The sequence below is a fragment of the Festucalex cinctus genome, chromosome 1 (genome assembly GCF_051991245.1).
Source record: "Festucalex cinctus isolate MCC-2025b chromosome 1, RoL_Fcin_1.0, whole genome shotgun sequence".
NCBI classification, from domain to species: Eukaryota; Metazoa; Chordata; class Actinopteri; order Syngnathiformes; family Syngnathidae; genus Festucalex; species Festucalex cinctus.
Genome location: NC_135411.1, coordinates 32,631,845 through 32,648,969, shown reverse-complemented (window position 1 = coordinate 32,648,969; position 17,125 = coordinate 32,631,845). Strand labels below are relative to the sequence as shown.

Below are 17,125 nucleotides of genomic sequence, written 5' to 3'. Positions count from 1 at the left end.
AAATTGACCGTTGGATTCACGACACATGCGCACCAGTCCATTTTGTTCTCAGTGTAAGTTATTATTTGTGTTTATATTACTTATGCTTGAAGGTTTAGGTAAACTGATGAGCACAAATGTAAATTTAAAATAGCTAAACTTTGCTTAATGACAATAATGCTCTGACTCGTCACCTAAATTACTACAACGTCTGAAAATATCAAAACAATTGCTACAGTATTTTGGATTTGATGGGCATTCAGCCTATGTCTTACCATACAGTGTGCTCAGAAGTTTGCATACCCCGTATGTACAATTTTAAGCACAACTATATGACTTCTTCCAATACGTTGCGTATATTGGGAAAATATTAGGGGTGTCACGATTCGCCAACTCCACGATTCGATTTAAATTTCGATTTTGGGGTCACGATTCGATTTTTTTTTCGATTTTTTTTTTTTTTTTTTTTTCCGCTCCCCCACTTTATAACACAGAGGCATATGCTTCTGTAGGCTAAGGCTAGTCTATGATCATTGGTTCTATTCATTGTACAGTAAATCTTATTTCAAAAGATCGGCTACATATAGGTGATGCAATTTCCATATTATTTTTGTGTAAATTTATGTAATATATGATAATTGACATTAGGCAGGAATGATCAAATTCAAAGAATTTATTTACAATATAAAGTTAACCGTCTTGTTCTTACTGAAGTGTAAAATAAAAAATAAAAAAACAAAAACAAAAAGTCACAGTGGGTGCCTGCCATCTATTGACTGTTTTTGGTTACAACAGTGTGCTGTGCGTTCCTCTTAAAATAATGTGCAATGTGCAACAACAACAAAAAATATATTGTATCCAAAGTCATGGAACAAATACAGCCTGAACAAACTATATCCCAACATTTACAGTTGCTGGGCATACTGTAGCGTGGTTCAAGTACACTAATTAAATGTTTGAATCCAGCGTTTTCCAAGGCTGCAGGTCTGCTGCTATAAATAGACCTATGGATCTGGCGTTTCGCGCGAGCTGAAGTGTGTGGAAGTTTCACTGTAAATGAGGATGAAATAGTTGGTTGGACCGTTGTTTTCCCACTTCTAGTTGAATTTGATAAATCTAAATCTTTGTGATGCCTGCGTAAATGTCCCGTCATGTTTGTCGTGTTTCCCGTTGTTATAGGCTGGCGGCTCGGGCCCGCCGCCGGCTCCGCTCCCCTAGTATGTATGTGTGTGTTTGTGTCGGCTGGTGCCCGTATAATGGTACTTCAGTTTGAATGCGCCAGCGCGACACTCTGATTGGAGGACTGTGCCAGCGCGACACTCCGATTGGACGACTGTGCCAGCGCGACACTCCGATTGGACGACTGTGCCAGCGCGACGCTATTGTGTATCCGTGTATTATACCCCTATTGGTTAGTTGTTTCTCCTCCGTTCTGTCAGTTCTGTCAAATGCGGTTATTATTTGTTCACCTTCCACTTTCACTCCCTTGTCAAACCCCTGCCTGAAATTTCAATTAAAACTACTCCGATGTTAAAGTCGACCCGTGTTTATCTACTCTATATTTTCTGTTATTGTGTTACTTCCCTTCCCCTTGACGAGCCGGGCGTAACACCGTGGCCGAGTACAGTACGCGCACATAGCATATCTTGCAACTGTGGTCTTTTTATCGACAACGTGAACGTTGTCGACATAACTCACCGGGAACGCAAAATGTTTCCAAACTGGTGACGAGAGAAGCGGGAGCGGCTTGAAGCACCATTGCTGTGTCTGTCCGCGCTTGCCATCATGACTGCAGGAGAAGTCAGCTAACAAGTGCCGTTAGCTAGTAGCTGAATGGCTGCGTCTCATTTGCTTTCCTGGGAGGTGGCGGTGGCGGCGGTGGCGGCGGGCGCGGGGGGGGGGGGCATCGAATCGTGTGTCCTCTCTTCTATTTCGATGCTCGAAATCGTGACGTAATTTCGATCGATTTCGATAAAAAATCGAAATCGTGACACCCTTAGAAAATATATATATATATTTTTTTAAATAGAACCTGCTCTGTCATTATTTGTTCACATACATGGTCTGAGTTCTCAATTTGTTCACAGAATACACACAAATTCAAGTACAAAGATATTGAGTCACATTTTTGTGCACAAATGTGCATACGCACGTTAGTGAATGAGGCCAGTTGTGTTTAAAGATTTTCCACCTCCCATTATTTCTGAGGAAGTTGATTTTGAGGGGAATTTAAAGAAACACTACTTTACGACCTTCATAAAATATTTTCGGAACTCTTCTGATGAAACTTTGATTAACAAGTAGTTCAACGGCACCTTTGTCATGTGGCCTGAGGGTGTCTGTATCGCGTTTACTGGCACGAAGCACGTATGTGAAGAAACAAAAATAAGAAAAAAGGATGCTTATTGGATGAAAGGACAGTCAAGGATAAACATTGGCCTGGCTTTCACTCTCTGCATGAGCTCAAAGATGACACTATGCGGCTGCGCTGGGTCCTCAAGGGAAATGTGTTTTTCCTTAAGCCAAAACATTACCGTCATCATCAACAAAAACTGAAAGTTCTTAAGTTGTGCTTTACATTTAACTCTCAAAAACATATTTAACCCCTGGGCAGTATCTTATTTTGAAATGACTTGGTCAGAACCATCAAAAAGCCGAAACCAGTCACAATAATGCCTAAGGGTTTTAAATGTTTTTTTTTATGCAGGAGTCAACAGAAGGCTTTGATTCAGCTTCTGACATTCATTCAGAGGTGGCTTAAAGCAATGGTAGTTACATAAAAAAAAACAGTCAACAGGTGACAGCAGAGTATAAGAGATCAACCAGGGCCATGTTGCTGCAAAACGGAAACAGATACAAAGATACTTTTTTCCTGATGAAAGAAGAGACCTTAATCTTTCTTTTGGAAGGTTCCATGTTTTTATTGCAATAGCACACAATATTCTATAGGACTGGAAAAACAGTATAACAGCTGGGAGAAAAAGGAGTTGGGTGCCTCAGTGAAAATGGCTGAGTGAATGCGTTAAAAGCCTGATTGGTATTAGGAGAAAAAATAATCCAAGAAAAAAACAATCACATCGACGTTGTGACCGTCGGCAGGCACCACCTCTATTTCATTCATTGGCACAGCAGCATCAGGATGGCGTGCAAGCCTAAGCCGACCACCAGGAGCTGGCTGAGGAGGAGCGACTGGGCTGAGCCCGACTTGGAGTCGACAAGAAGTCCCCCAACGCCTGCATGAGGAAGTCCTTGAAGAGGCTGAGTTTGGGGAAGACCATCATTTGGCCCTCTGCTTGTCTGGGGTTGCTGCTGCTAGTCCCCAGCACCGCCACCTGGTACCAGGCGTTGCCCAGCTGGCACATCAACGGCCCACCACTGTCCTCCTGCGTCGACACAAGTCATAATAAGACACATTCATTCCCGTTCTGTATTATACTTTACAAATACATCAAAAAGTTTAGATGTGCAACGTGAAATGGGCAGAAGAGTTGAAGGTCACCTGGTCTAGTGTCAGATTTTGGGTACAAATGTTAGTGGATGCATTCCCACAATCCACCAGTGGCGTCTGGACCTCCTGCAAGGCCTGCTCCTCTACAATGTGAACCAGAAAGAAGATGTTGAGTCATGAGGATGAACAACCCACATGAACATACACACCTCGATTTAGAAGACAGTTAAGAGGTTTTAAAACGGACATGGTACTTATTTGTAAACATCAAAGATAATTTGAAGTAGTGCAAATACCTCCTCCTCGGCCTTCACTCCATCCGGCGGCCCAGCAGGTGGAGCCTGTGGCGAAAGTCTGCCCACTCTCCATGCAGATGGGCTGGATGAAGTCGGACAACGGCGCCCGGGATGCCAGCCGCAGGACTGCCACATTTGAACCTGATAGTGTGCTGGATACGATACTGACCACGCTCATCGCCGTCTCAAAACTGTTGGAGCCATTCTGCCTCACGCGACCCAGGAAGACGGTCCACTCGGACGGCGTGCTGGACCTGCACAGCACAAGCACGCTTTAACAGTCGACACGGCTGTATCTGATCTATGACAGTCCTTCCCAATGGGGTGCACTAATCTCTCAGACCCTCATAAAAAATGAAAGCATCATTAGCGACCCTAATGTACATCAGAAAAACACAAAGAATGGCCGGATGAGGCAACATAGGAACATTTGTTAATGTGCTGACGTGTTGCCCTACCTCATGATGCATTCTGCGCTGGTAAGCACGCTGTCCTCGGCCACCAACGTGCCGCCACATACGTGACTCCCGTTCCAATGCAGACTTGCCATCCAGGGCCACATGCCGGCCCTGGCCGACGATGTGCCAGAACCTGACAGACGCTCGTTCAGAGGGGCGTGCCCGCAAAATGCTACAAAAGCAAACATCACAGGGCATCTTTTTCAATACCTGTATTTTGTTAACATGAAAGAATATTTACATTCTTAAATGCTTGTTTTTGTAAACAAAGACACAGCTAATATATATCTCTAAGCATGAGACAATTCACAGTCTTCCAGCACAACTAAATTGTTTTGTAACATATGTTATTGAAAAAAATCTAAGACAATTTGATCTTCAACAAAGCTAATGAATTTAAATTTTCATAATCAAAGTTTTAATTAAAAGGTACAGTGTGTAACAGGTGACCACGTGATGTCGCCAAATAATACAATACAGGGAGTCCTCGAGTTATGGGCGATTTCTGTTCCATACGCTGGTGATGTATCCCGAATTTCGACGTAGGTCAGATTTCAATGTTGAAGTTGATAATCAAAATACTTTTTACAGTAATTAAAAAAAACAAAAACATTTACGCCTCCCGGAATATGCCTGAACCAATATTTTGTGTTTCCACGTGGACATTTATTGCTGACCGAAAATGGAGTTAATGGCAATTTAAACTCGGAAATTACGGAAATAACTTTAAAATAGCGTGATTACTGTGGGGATTAACAAAATGAAAATGCCACGGATGAGGCACAGGGGTCATCGGTCGGTCAGCCATTGCGTACGTTGTAACTTGAGGAGTCCCTGTACAGCCAAAACGAATGCACTTTGAAGTGTGTGAACTACGGTGACTCAGAGAGACCAAACTTTGCAAGCCTAACTACCAATATTATTATTTGACGTGAGTGAGGGAGCATCTGGGTGAGCGACAGCGACTGGGCAGCCGGGGAGAACTTTTTTCTTTTTTTTTTAACTCAATAAGTGGGTTTTTACAATGAACGAATAATTAGTGCACCACTAGATGGCACTAATTCATTACACACTATGCTTTTAAAGATTCCAATTTAGGTTTAGCTACCGACCAGATTTTTGCTTTCAGTTTTTCACAAACTTAACATTTATTTTGTAAACTTTAAATTTGTAGATGTGTAAATGTTGAACGTGGTGGTGTGCGGCACAGCTCGCGCTTGGTCGTACCAGTACTGGTGGGCGTCGCAGTCACGCTGCTCCGTCTTGGGTAGGGCCAGCTAACCCACAGGTCTGGGTCAATACCCTCGGATTTGAAGGTGACGAACCCTGGCAGGGTGGTGCCACTAGTATGGCAACTGATCCAGTCCTGGTACCGGGACACCCGAGCGAAAACGCTCGGCTTCGCTGGCTTGGCGCAAGGTACTGCGAAGCTCACCACGCCGCTCTGGACCCACCGGGACCCTTGCTTGCTCACCATTGGGCCTCCAGAATCACCCTGTAGAGCACCATTGTCTCCTTGTTAGGGCAACCACTTGTATTTTTTTGTGACATTGTAAATGGACAGTAGTGTTGTCATTTTACAGTCAGGCCCAAAAATATTGTCATTTTAGCTGTTGACAAAAAATATCCAGAATACAAAACATATAATCAAAATAGAATTAAAGTGTGGGTCTCTCTGCTTTAATTTGAGAGTATTTATATCCAAATTGGAGCAATGTTTTAGGAATTGCAGCTTTTCAAAATGTAGCTGTCTCTTCTGCAGGGGACCAAAAGTAATTGGACAATTGACTCAGAAGGCTGCAAAAAATAAAAACATTAAACTGTCATCAAATACAGAGTTAAATGGTCTGGAGTTGATTCTAGGTGTGGTGTTTGCATTTGGAAGCTGTTGCTGTGAACACACAACATGCTGTCAAAGGATCTCTCAATAGGGGTGAAAGAGCCAATCCTGAGGCTGACAAAAAAAAAAGAATAAAACCATCAAAGAGAGGGCAGAAATGTTAAGAGTGGCCAAATCAACAGCTTGGTACATTGTGAGAAAAACAAAATGCACTGGTGAGCTTGTGAACTCAAAAAGGCCTGCACATCCATGGAAGACAACAGTGGTGGATGATCACAGAATCCTTTCCATGGTGAAGAAAAACCCCTTCACAACATCCACTCAAGTGAAGAACACTCTCCAAGAAGTAGGTGTATCAGTATGTAAGGCTGCCATAAAGAGAAGACATCATGAGAGTAAATACAAAGGATTCACCACCAGGCGCAAACCATTAATCAGCCTCAAAAATAGAAAGGCCAGAATTGACTTTGGCAAAAAAAAAAAAACACCTGACGAAGTCGGTCCAAGACTGGAACAGCATTCTTTGGACAGATGAGACTAAGATCAACCTACTAGAATGATGAGAAGAAGAAAGTTTGGAGACGAATTGGAACAGCTCATGATCCAAAGCACACCACATCTTCTGTTAACATGGTGGTGTTAGTGTGATGGCATGGACATGCATGGCTTTCAGTGGCACTTGGTCACTTGTGTTTTTTGATGATATGGTGAAAGACAGAAGCAGCTGAATTCTGAAGCGTATAATTTCTGCTCGGATTCAGCCAAATGCAACAAAGTTGATTGGACGGTGCTTCATAGTAGAGATGGACAACGATCCAAAACATACTGCAAAAGCGTTAAAAGAAAGGGGAATATTCCTCAATGGTCGAGTTAATTACTCGATCTCTGACCAATCGAGCATGCATTTCACTTTCTCACGGCAAAACTTAAGGCAGAAAGACGTTCAAAGTTACAACTGAAGACAGCTGCAGTAAAGGCCTAGCAAAGCATCACAAAGGAGGAAAGCCAGCGTTTGGTGATGTCAATGAGTTCCAGACTTCAGGCAGTCATTGCCTGCAAAGGATTCGCAACAAAACATTGAGAAGTACCATTTTACTTTACGATATGTTTATGTGTCCAATTACTTTTGAGCCCCTGGAATAAGGAGCATTTGCATAAAAAAGCTACAATTCCTACATGCATGGATATAAAATGCCAGGTTTGGATTTATTTTGTAAAATACATTAATCTCAAAACAGCATGTCAGGAAATTGAAAACCAGCTCCCAGTAATTCGATTCCTACAAATCGTCGGTTTGCTTGTCGAAATAAACTGTCATCAAAAAATATGAAAATCAAGTTACCCGACAGGGGCCTTTTCCTCCCTCTCTCAGGCCGGCACAAATCATGTTGTCTGTGATTGGAATCGGATACAAGTCACGATTGCATTGGCGGTTTCCCACCACAGGAACCTCAACCTCCATCAGGTTCTGGGGGCTTGGTAGAGGAACTGCACACACACAAAATTATACATTACAATTCAGGGTTCACCAATTCCGCTCCTCGAGGTCCTGCAGGTTTTAGATGTTTCCGCCTACCAACACAGCGGATACTAAAGATCAGGATTGTTATCAGGCATGCTGATGAGCTGATTATATTAACTCGTTTGCTCCCAAAAACTTATAAATACGTTCCATTTTAAATATTACCAGTGTCCCAAAGATGTATTTATATGTTTGGCGTATTTTTTTAAACTAGAGCATACAGAAAGGCTTCGATGCAGCCTCAGAACTGAAGAGATGATGAAAGTTAGCTATATTGTAATGCTAATTGCTAAAAAATTGAATAGAAATATACTTTTTGTTTTGTCCTGATGAAAGAAGAGACTCGAATCTTTCTTTTGGCATAGTTCCATGTTTTAGCAATACAACACAATATTCTGTGAGCCTTGCAAAATCAGCCAAAATCCAGTAAAACAGCAGCAGGGAGTTCTTCAGTGAAAATGGCTGCGGGTGAATGAGTTAATCAGTTGTGCTAGTGGGCGGAAACATCTAAAACCTGCAGGATTCCGGACCTCAAGGACCAGAATTGGTGAACCCTTCATTACAAAAATTGTCAATATCAAAGACAATTTAGTTTTTGTTTTGTTTTTTTTAAATACAGAATTTGGGTATTGTAAACATCCAAGACGGTTTGGTGTCAAGGCAATACAAAAATATTTGTTTTTTTGTCAACATCAAAGACAATTTGCAGCTCTGAATGTTAGGCTGGCAAGGACTTGAAATGGAATCATGATTTTGATTTTGGCTTCTTATGATCAAGAAAGTGAATTCACGTTTATTTCTACAGCCCTTAAGCACACAATAGTCTCAAAGGGCTGCACATGCCCACAGTTGATAAATATTAACAACATTCCCCTGATTGAACCACAACACGGCAAGAAAGACGATTAATGTCCCAAATGGTTTGTCTGGTTGTTCTTTGCTGTTATATTTAGAGCTGACATTTTTATTAGTTGGGGAAAAAAAACTTTGAAGCAAGTGAAAAATAGTTTTCATTAATTGTGAATTCAATATTAATCTATAGATTTTATTTTTCCATAATGGCTCGGCTCAAGCTGACTGACCTCCCGAGCCGATGGTTCCCCATCCGGTGACCCAGCTTTCGGTTCCGGTGAAGAAGGTGCTATCCTGGGCGGCCAGGCAGACGGGCCTGATGAAGTCGGTGAAGTCCACGGGCGAGTGAAGCTTCAACAGGGCCATGTCGTTGTCGAGGGTGTGCGGGTTGTAGTTGGGATAGGTGATGACATGACGGATCCAGCGGTATACCTCGTTAGGATTTGAACCCTCCTGGCTCTGACGACCCAAAATCGCCCACACAACTACGTCTCGTTTGAGACTACACATACACACGCACACACACACCATGAGAGTTACTATTGGCCTGCAAAAAAGTCAACCAACTCCTCCGTTCACTGCCATGGTCATTTTTTGCTCATTTCTTGACCAAAATCAGACTCGTTCCACCTATCTTGAGTCACTTTTTATTCCATATAAATGAGCATGTGCAAATTCCAATTATCCTGATATATTTTAGCCAACAAACAGTTAGCATTTGAGCTATTCCATTTCTAAATGTTACCTGAGCATAGGGCAAAATGTTGTTTGTTGATCAATGATGCACTGTCTCAGCGCAATCTCTACTCAATCTTACTATTAGCATATCACCTGTTAGCATGTTAGCATTGTATCATTACCACCGGGAAACAAAGCAGCGAATCAGAAGGTTGTGATGTCATCATCTCACTCTGCTGCTCATGGCCACAAGATGCTGTTGTGTTTTTGGCTGGGTTTTAACGTGGAGTGTGTAGAACCGAAAAGGCGTGTTGTTATTCTTTTTTCGTGGTTATACTTTTTTTTTCAGGACAATGAATGTATATGTTGCATGAAGAAAAGTGTATTTTTGGAAATCACGTACCAAACATTTTCTTTCCAACTGCTCTTTCGACTTGAGTCCAGTACTTGTCAATTATAAATGTTCTATGATATCAATATTATCAGTCGACATTTTTTGAATATAATCCAAGGTCTAGTAATCGTTAGTAAGATTACACACGTCGCGCTTCACGTTACAGGAAGCTGATATGTTTCGCATCCATCTTTCTGCTACAGAGACCCGAAGGAGGCAAACTGCGAACGTAGCGAATGATGGCAGGCTTGCGAAGTGTGGTCTCTCTGAGGAACTGTAGTACATATAAGCGTTTCGATTTGATTGGTTCACCACTAGATGGCCAAAATTTCTACACACTGTCACTTTAAATGAATCCGTGTAGAATGAGGTGTATGCCACAGAGGAGGCGGAACTTCCGACTTCCGTGTGTCACACACTCGCGCTGTTTCCGGCTGCTGTTTGCGACGTGTGAGCTGCGTCCCGATGCTTGCGCTTCCGTCCTTATACCCCTCGGTTGCGCGTTCCTGAACTTCCCATCGATGGGTGCGATTGTGTGTGGGGTGTGTGTGTCTCAGTTATCCGAAGAGTGTGCGGTTGGAGGGCGCAGGGGTGGGAGCGCGAGTTTTGGGACGAGGCCGGAAACGGCGTCGCTGTGTGACTTACGGAAGTCGGAAGTCCGTGACATCGACCCCATACTGCGGGAGGATTTTGGTTCATTATGAACAAAAAAAAAACATATTTATGGGATTTTATTATAGGTGTTTCCTAATTCAGTGTGGCATTTAAGAGCAGTTTTGTTGCCTTAATTGGAATTAGGATTATGAGGGGACCCCAAAAGTTGTCGAATGCATGCATGAGTGTGAGAACTACCTGGCAAAGCAATGTGCGGCCGACAGCAGCCACTGGTTGTTGATGAGCGACGCCCCGCAGAAGTGACGCCCGAAGATGTGCAGGCTGACCTGCCAGGGCCAGTTACCCGGAGAAGCCACTGCACCCCCAACGATGCGGGTTTGGGCCTTGACCTGCCCACATACTGAAAACACACACGCACAAATACACACACACAGGCCCACTTTAGACTTTTTATTTTATTTTATTATATTGAATTCATTTATTCAAAATCTCGCGCGGCTGGAGGTGGGGTGGGCACACCTTCCACCTCACTCTGCCTTATCGATCCTTCCCTCCTTCCTCTCTTTAGTTTTTCCTCTGGGCTCTTGAGATCTCGCTAAATTTGCTGGAATTTAGAGGCTTCCGGGGTTGGCGTAAGACTTTGATTTTGTAATCATGGGGAAGGCAGGAAGTGTTTGGTCGGTGCTGGATTTCACTTTGATTTACCTTTCTTTTCTCTTTATTTCTTTTTTTTTCTGACCTTTTCTCTGGTCTCCTGACCATTTAAATCTCACGACTCTGGCAAGATTCTGAAGTACCTGGTTAAGGCGAAGGGTAATGGGATATTTATAAGGTTTTAGGTGAATGAATGAGTATAAATTTATACGTATTTGCACGCACGCACACGCACGCACGCGCACGCACGCGCACGCACGCAAACGCACACACGCAAACGCACGCACGCACGCACGCACGCATACACAAAAAAAAAAAAAAAAAAAAAAAAAAGAGCAATGATGACAAGACGTTGAATCGGTAAGACTACCGAATGAACAATTCTGAGCTCTTAGGAAAAAAAAAAAAAAAAAAAAAAATGAATTGTGAATTGTGTCTTTTCGTTCGAACGCAAAGTTGTTTTGCGAGGGAACGCAGTTGTTTTTTTCGCCTGCCATGTCACCTTTGCTGCGCCTAAACACTTCCGGGTCATCTCCCATGGGAACAAAAGCGACGAGGATGGAACGTTTGTAAACATGAAACAAAACAGTAGGAAAGCTTTCCCAAAGCGACTAGGATGGAGCATGTATTTTTCCACTGCTTTGTTTACACGTCGCTTTTGGTCACAGGGAAGATGACACGGAAGTGTTTACGGCGCACCTAAGGTAAGATGGTAGCCGAAATAAACAACTTTGCGTTCCCTCGCAAAACAACTTTGCGTTCGAACGAAAAGACACAAAGGGAACGCAAAGTTGTTTTGCGAGGGAACGCAAAGTTGTTTTTTTCGCCTGCCACGTCACCTTCGCTGCGCCGTAAACACTTCCGTGTCATCAAACAACTTTTTTTTCCCTACCATGTCACCTTAGGGGCTCCGTACTTAGGTGATTATTAAAAAAAAAAAAAAAAAAAAAAAGTAAAATAGTTTATTCCAATGATTCTCTATATGTAGTATGAGTAGCACTTCTGGTACGTAGTTTTCCTCTAGTGATATTCAAAACGTTAATGTTACAGGAGCTTCATTTTTTTTAATACAATAAATGAATATACATTACTTATTAAATACAGTGTAGTGATTAGAACATAATTCACCCACGGAACGTTGGGACGAAGGGGGAGTTTGTTGGGATGAAAGGATAAAAGAACAAAATGTTGGTAGGTCTGTGAGCCTCGCGCAGAGTGTGTTGTTGTTGCTGTTAAACGCTGAGAAGCTGATAGCAATAAACCGCCGGTCTTTGGCTCCGGACTTCAACACTCTGCCTCCGACTCCCGTCACTGCTCGCTACAACAGTTCAGTTGTTTAACTTTTAAGTACAATTCAATTCCATTTTTTTTTTACATATTTGCAATACATTTAAAGTCAGTCAGAGGTTGTTTTTCTATATTTAAGCACATTGTTGATGTTCAAACTCCACATTACTTTACATTGGCTCATAAATATACATTTTAGGATCGAAGCCTCCCTCTTGTTATTGCTCAACACTTAGACCTCCTGCCGCCAGTCTGTCAAGATGGTGGTATTTAAGGCTACGGTAAGTTTTTTTTTGTTTGTTTTTTCGGTGCTACTATACAGTAATGTCAACGTTTGAGAACTTTAAGTTCTAATAATATTTCTTCTTTTTAAATGCTTTAATTTCTATTTACTTGAATGTAATTAACAAATTAACACATACAGTATGTACACTAGATGCTATTTTTATCTCATCTTTTTATTTTGGAGGGAACAAAATGCCGATCTGCACACAACAAACAAGTGGTGTGCACTGTATAAAATGTACTTTTCCCACCCATGTGCTGCTACATTGTTATGCTCAAGTGATAAAAACATATCAAAAAGGGATTGGACACATGAATGAAGGAAGGCATTGACTCACCATCTATTTGCGCTCCACATTCTGAAGATGAAAAAGACAAAAATTCCAGATGTCATTCCATGTTGGCATTTCATAAGCAGCACATGTCGATTATTCATTCATCTGATATGATCAAATGTCAAAGTTGTTGACAATAATATCCCATCTGTTGAAAAAGTAGCTTTTATATTCCAATGGACGTCACACATTCTATTCGACGCAAAAGATAGATCACAAGTGTTCCCACTTGACTCAAAGTCAACCAAAAGCTAAATTCATCAATACAAACGGAAACTTCCAGTTCACTAGAAAATCCCAAATGTTTTTCTGTGAATCAGGAAGTTAAAATGAAGTTATGTGCACTTGTCGACTGCGCATTCCTACGATAACTTGGCTCCGACTAAATGCAACAAAATCTTGTCACAATTGCTGCTTATGCAATAATTTAGCATGTGTCACTTGTCAACTACTGTGCCAGACCAGAAACATTAGACTACATTACAAAATTAGAAGTAAAAAAAATAAATAAATCTAAAGTCGAATATAGGAACACTTTGCTACAATGCAGTGAATTTCCCTGCTTTGAGTAGATAGATAGATAGATAGATAGATAGATAGATAGATGTATATGAATAAAATTGATCTCTTACTACAGCCCTCTATAAAAATCCTGTCATAGTGGTTAAGGAATTAGGGAATGATTGTGAATGCATTGAATCATTCACAAATTCCCGACTCCTTAAACTCTAGGATTGAAAAAAAAAAAATCATCAAAAACTCTAGTGGGTTTTTTATATTGGGTATGTCTTTGTTGAATGGGTTTAAGAAAAACTATTTTTGGTTGGAAGTTGCCTTGCTAAATTTCCTCAGTCGTGACCCGTGGAAATTTATGAATAATCATGTCGATCATAATAGGATGTAAATGTCTCAAGGACTGGACTTTGGCCATTTTGGTTTCGAAGCAGCCCTTTTTTCCCAAACTCTTTCATTTGTGTCCCCCTGGTAAGTTACAAAAATAAAAAATAAATCTGATTCTGACAGTAGTTGACACTAGTTGGGTCCTTGACACCCTTGTCAAGGACCCATGTCCAAATTTAAACAAAAAGTCAGATATTTTGGCCAAATTGCTATCAGTACTGCCCACAAAAGTTAAAAAAAAAAAAAAACAAAACAAAAACCTCACACCAGTTTGACCGATGGAGAGAAAATTGGGTGGCCATGTCTATGATGGAATGCATGCATGAAAATGCCTCAAGGACCTATGTCCAAATTTAATCAGCAAGTCGGCCATTTTGAAAATTCCTTCCTCGCAAAGTTAAAAACAAAAAAGCCCGCCCCTCTCACCTGTTTGGTTGATCCACATGAGATTTTGTGAAAATGTCTATCATGACAGGACACATGCAAAAGTCTCAAGGACTCAAGCGAGTAACTTTGAACATGATGGACATTTTGGTTCGAAGCGGCCCATTTTGGACAAATTCCTTGTTTAGTGGAAATGAGTATCCTCGACAAATGGGTGACACTAAATTACAAAGATTATTTGAGCAAAGGATGGTGTCAAAGTTTGATGATCATTTTAAAGATTTTCTGATCAAGTCGCCCGAGTCCTTGCACAGGTTTGGAAAACTATTTAAATCCAGCAAGGCGGCAAACTGGATTCAAACCCCCAGTCTTAGAACTGTGAGGCAGATATGCGAACCACTAGTGCAACATGTTCACCGTCTTAGTACATAAATGTTCCAAATCTCAAAATCATAAAAATGAAATGGCGTGGATGATCATAGAGCGACTTCTTCTTTTAATTCCAGAATTTCAGATCAATTACAATCAAATTAATGGGAAATAATAAAATTCACAGGACAAAATATAAACTACTGTTTTAAAATGATTGTATTTTCTGACAAAAAAAAAAAATTGACAAATGTCTCACCTGTGAACAGCAGCAGTAGCACCAATGTGCTTGTCAACATCAGCTTGTCCATGACCACGAAGTGCGAGGATGCCTTAGCCCAAACGCAACCACCAATAAGTACAGTACGCACTGGCCACACCCACAAACCTTCGTAGACAGACATACCATATATGGATAAAAAAAAAAAAGTTGCTGAGAATGCAAACAAGCAAGAGGGAAAATTACGTTTGTTGAACTTTCCCATTGTCTTCACCTTGCAAGTTTTCCATTGAAAAAACTTGAAGAATGACATTGCTGGTCCGCCCTCTGCGTGAAACCGTCACCTTTTGAAAGCTGTTGTGTTCACCTCCTCCACCTGCCTGTCTTGGCATCCAGCAGCAGGAAACAATTTTCGCACAACTTCCCTCCTTGTCAATCACATCCAGGACTGGACTGGCACAAAAAAATTGGTCCTGGCGTTTGGACTTAGACTGGACCACCCGCATGACTGCTGGCTACCACGTCGCTCTGCCACTGATGTTGATTGGCTCCCTTTGCCGTCTATATAAATAAAATAATTAAATAGCACTGCATTAGGCCCAAAAGACGTCAGCCCACGGGGCATCTGCCCTGTATGCCAGATGTTCAGTCCAGCACTGATCATGTCATCGTTTTCTTGGAAACTTAAGGCTACCACTATTTTTTTAATACTACTCACACAACAAATGTAACACACACACACAAACCATAATGAGGGTAACTGGTGCAGATCATAGATGCAGTAACAAAACCAGGGATGGCTGAGCACGAGGGTACCCCACCACTGACAGTGGTTACCACATTCCACCCCATTATTAACATATTCATAATAAAACAGAAAAAATTTAATTAAGACCGATTTTATAATACAATTGAGATGCAACAACTTTGAACATCAAAACAAATCAGGTAAATTTCTTGCAAACCAACTTCAACGCAATCGGGAAAAATCTCTCATAAGGGCTATTATAAGGGCAAATGGTGGGTGCACCCAATCACCAGAAGAAATGAATTACATTTTTTATCACTATTACCGCAACCTATACTCGAAAATTAACAAGCCCAACCATGAGCATATGGGGTATATGCCATGGAAGAGGCGGGACTTCCGACTTCCGTATTTTTTCCACATCAACTTTGATTCCGGTTCCGGGTTGCGACATGTGGGCCACGTTCCAACACTCGCGCCCCCCACAAAAACAAAAACAAAGATTATTCTATCTACTCTTCAGAAAAGCAAATCCAAAGGATGTTTAGAGGCACCAAATTTTATGCACTACTAATCAACTCCAATATCTCCTTCTATGGGCACAACCCAACACGGATACCAACTGTTGGTTGGAATTAGAACAAAAAGGTTGCAACAACCTCAGACTTTCAAAGTTACTCTTTATTACAACATCGATAAAGCAACACAATTGTTTTCAAAACCCAATGATGGCCACCACCGACTTTCAACTTAACAATCAATAATTTCTCTTCTGATTTTTGTAGGTGGACTAAAATTAATCTTAGTCAATAGGCAACAAAAACTTCAGTTATCTCAGGAGCACTAGCATGTCTTCAAAAGTTAAATAAGATCTCAAGTCAATAGCTCACTATAGTTTTGCACAGTAAATTAAGTTTTCCAAAATGTCTAAATATCTGAAGTATTACATTTTTACCTACCATAGTTTTTATTTCAAACAAAAACAGAGTTCCCCGGGTCAGCAGCATGTCTTATAACGCTCACTGAAAATTTAAATAAATAGTTCCCTGAAGTTAACACTTTTTTTATATATTGATTTATTATCGGCCGTATGATTCTTCAAAATGGCAGATGCCGATATTTGCAAAATGCTGAATATTGGCGCCGGTAATCGGCTCGGCCGATAATCGCTCTATCCGTAATTTCCAGCTTGAGGGCACACATTCTTCACCCATTGACAGCTGTGAAAAGTTAACTCGCTGCCTGCTGGAATGATTGTCAATGGAGTTCAAGTTTAATCATATTGGCCTACTTTTGCTGTTAGCTTTCTGTGCGCGTGTGTATGACTTAATCCTTCTCCTGCCACAATTAAGTTAATGACAGAACATTAAATATGACTCAACTGTGTTACAGTGCATGATGGTGTGAATTCAGATCACATTCAAGTGACGTGTTGTTTACAGGCGGATGTTTGAAGTCAGTCGGACCCGTATTTAAATTTTTACACAAAGTATTGACAGATTGACAAATGTAATTATCAAAAAGAATTCCACTGCTGGTGCGCAATTTAACTGCAATCAAATTGTATTGGGAACAAAATGTAATTTAACCCTTTGTGTTGATGTACAAGCTGTTTGTTGATTGAATTTTGTCACGAATTCCTATCATATTTCACTGATGATCATCTTAACAGTGCTTACATAGCTAAAAGTCAGTGACGGCATGCATGCATGCAATTAAAATTTGTATTTCCTTCTCTTTTTTTATTGAACATATGCATATATACATACACAACACATAAACAAAGAAAGAAAGTCAAAAGCAAAAAATAAAAGAAACATCCAATAAATATCGATGTATATGTTCAAGGGAGTAGGAAGAA

General features: G+C 41.1%; 1 protein-coding gene across 2 annotated transcripts; it reads right to left on the bottom strand.

Moving 5' to 3' along the window:
- Positions 1–2,875: 2,875 nt before the first annotated feature.
- LOC144024339 (polyserase-2-like) lies at positions 2,876–14,675 on the bottom strand. Of its 2 annotated transcripts, XM_077530565.1 has the most exons (10): positions 14,556–14,675; positions 12,647–12,667; positions 10,320–10,482; positions 8,626–8,897; positions 7,364–7,509; positions 5,409–5,676; positions 4,182–4,353; positions 3,724–3,977; positions 3,479–3,570; positions 2,876–3,362 (listed from the first exon to the last, which is right to left on the bottom strand). In XM_077530565.1, the coding sequence occupies exons 1-10, from the start codon at positions 14,605–14,607 to the stop codon at positions 3,132–3,134; spliced, it is 1,671 nt and encodes a 556-aa protein (XP_077386691.1). In that variant the 5' UTR covers positions 14,608–14,675; the 3' UTR covers positions 2,876–3,131. The 2 variants fall into 2 exon arrangements, with proteins under 2 accessions (XP_077386691.1, XP_077386698.1); XM_077530572.1 differs by lacking the exons at positions 10,320–10,482; positions 12,647–12,667; positions 14,556–14,675 and adding an exon at positions 9,141–9,219.
- Positions 14,676–17,125: the final 2,450 nt, after the last annotated feature.

Excerpts from the sequence above, each read along its gene's own strand:
- LOC144024339 (XM_077530565.1), bottom strand. The coding sequence starts at position 14,607 with ATGGACAAGCTGATGTTGACAAGCACATTGGTGCTACTGCTGCTGTTC. Across the intron at positions 10,483-12,646 it reads ATGTGGAGCGCAAATAGATG|TATGTGGGCAGGTCAAGGCC; the intron begins GTGAGTCAATGC and ends GTGTGTTTTCAG. Across the intron at positions 3,571-3,723 it reads GAGTGAAGGCCGAGGAGGAG|AGGAGCAGGCCTTGCAGGAG; the intron begins GTATTTGCACTA and ends TTCACATTGTAG.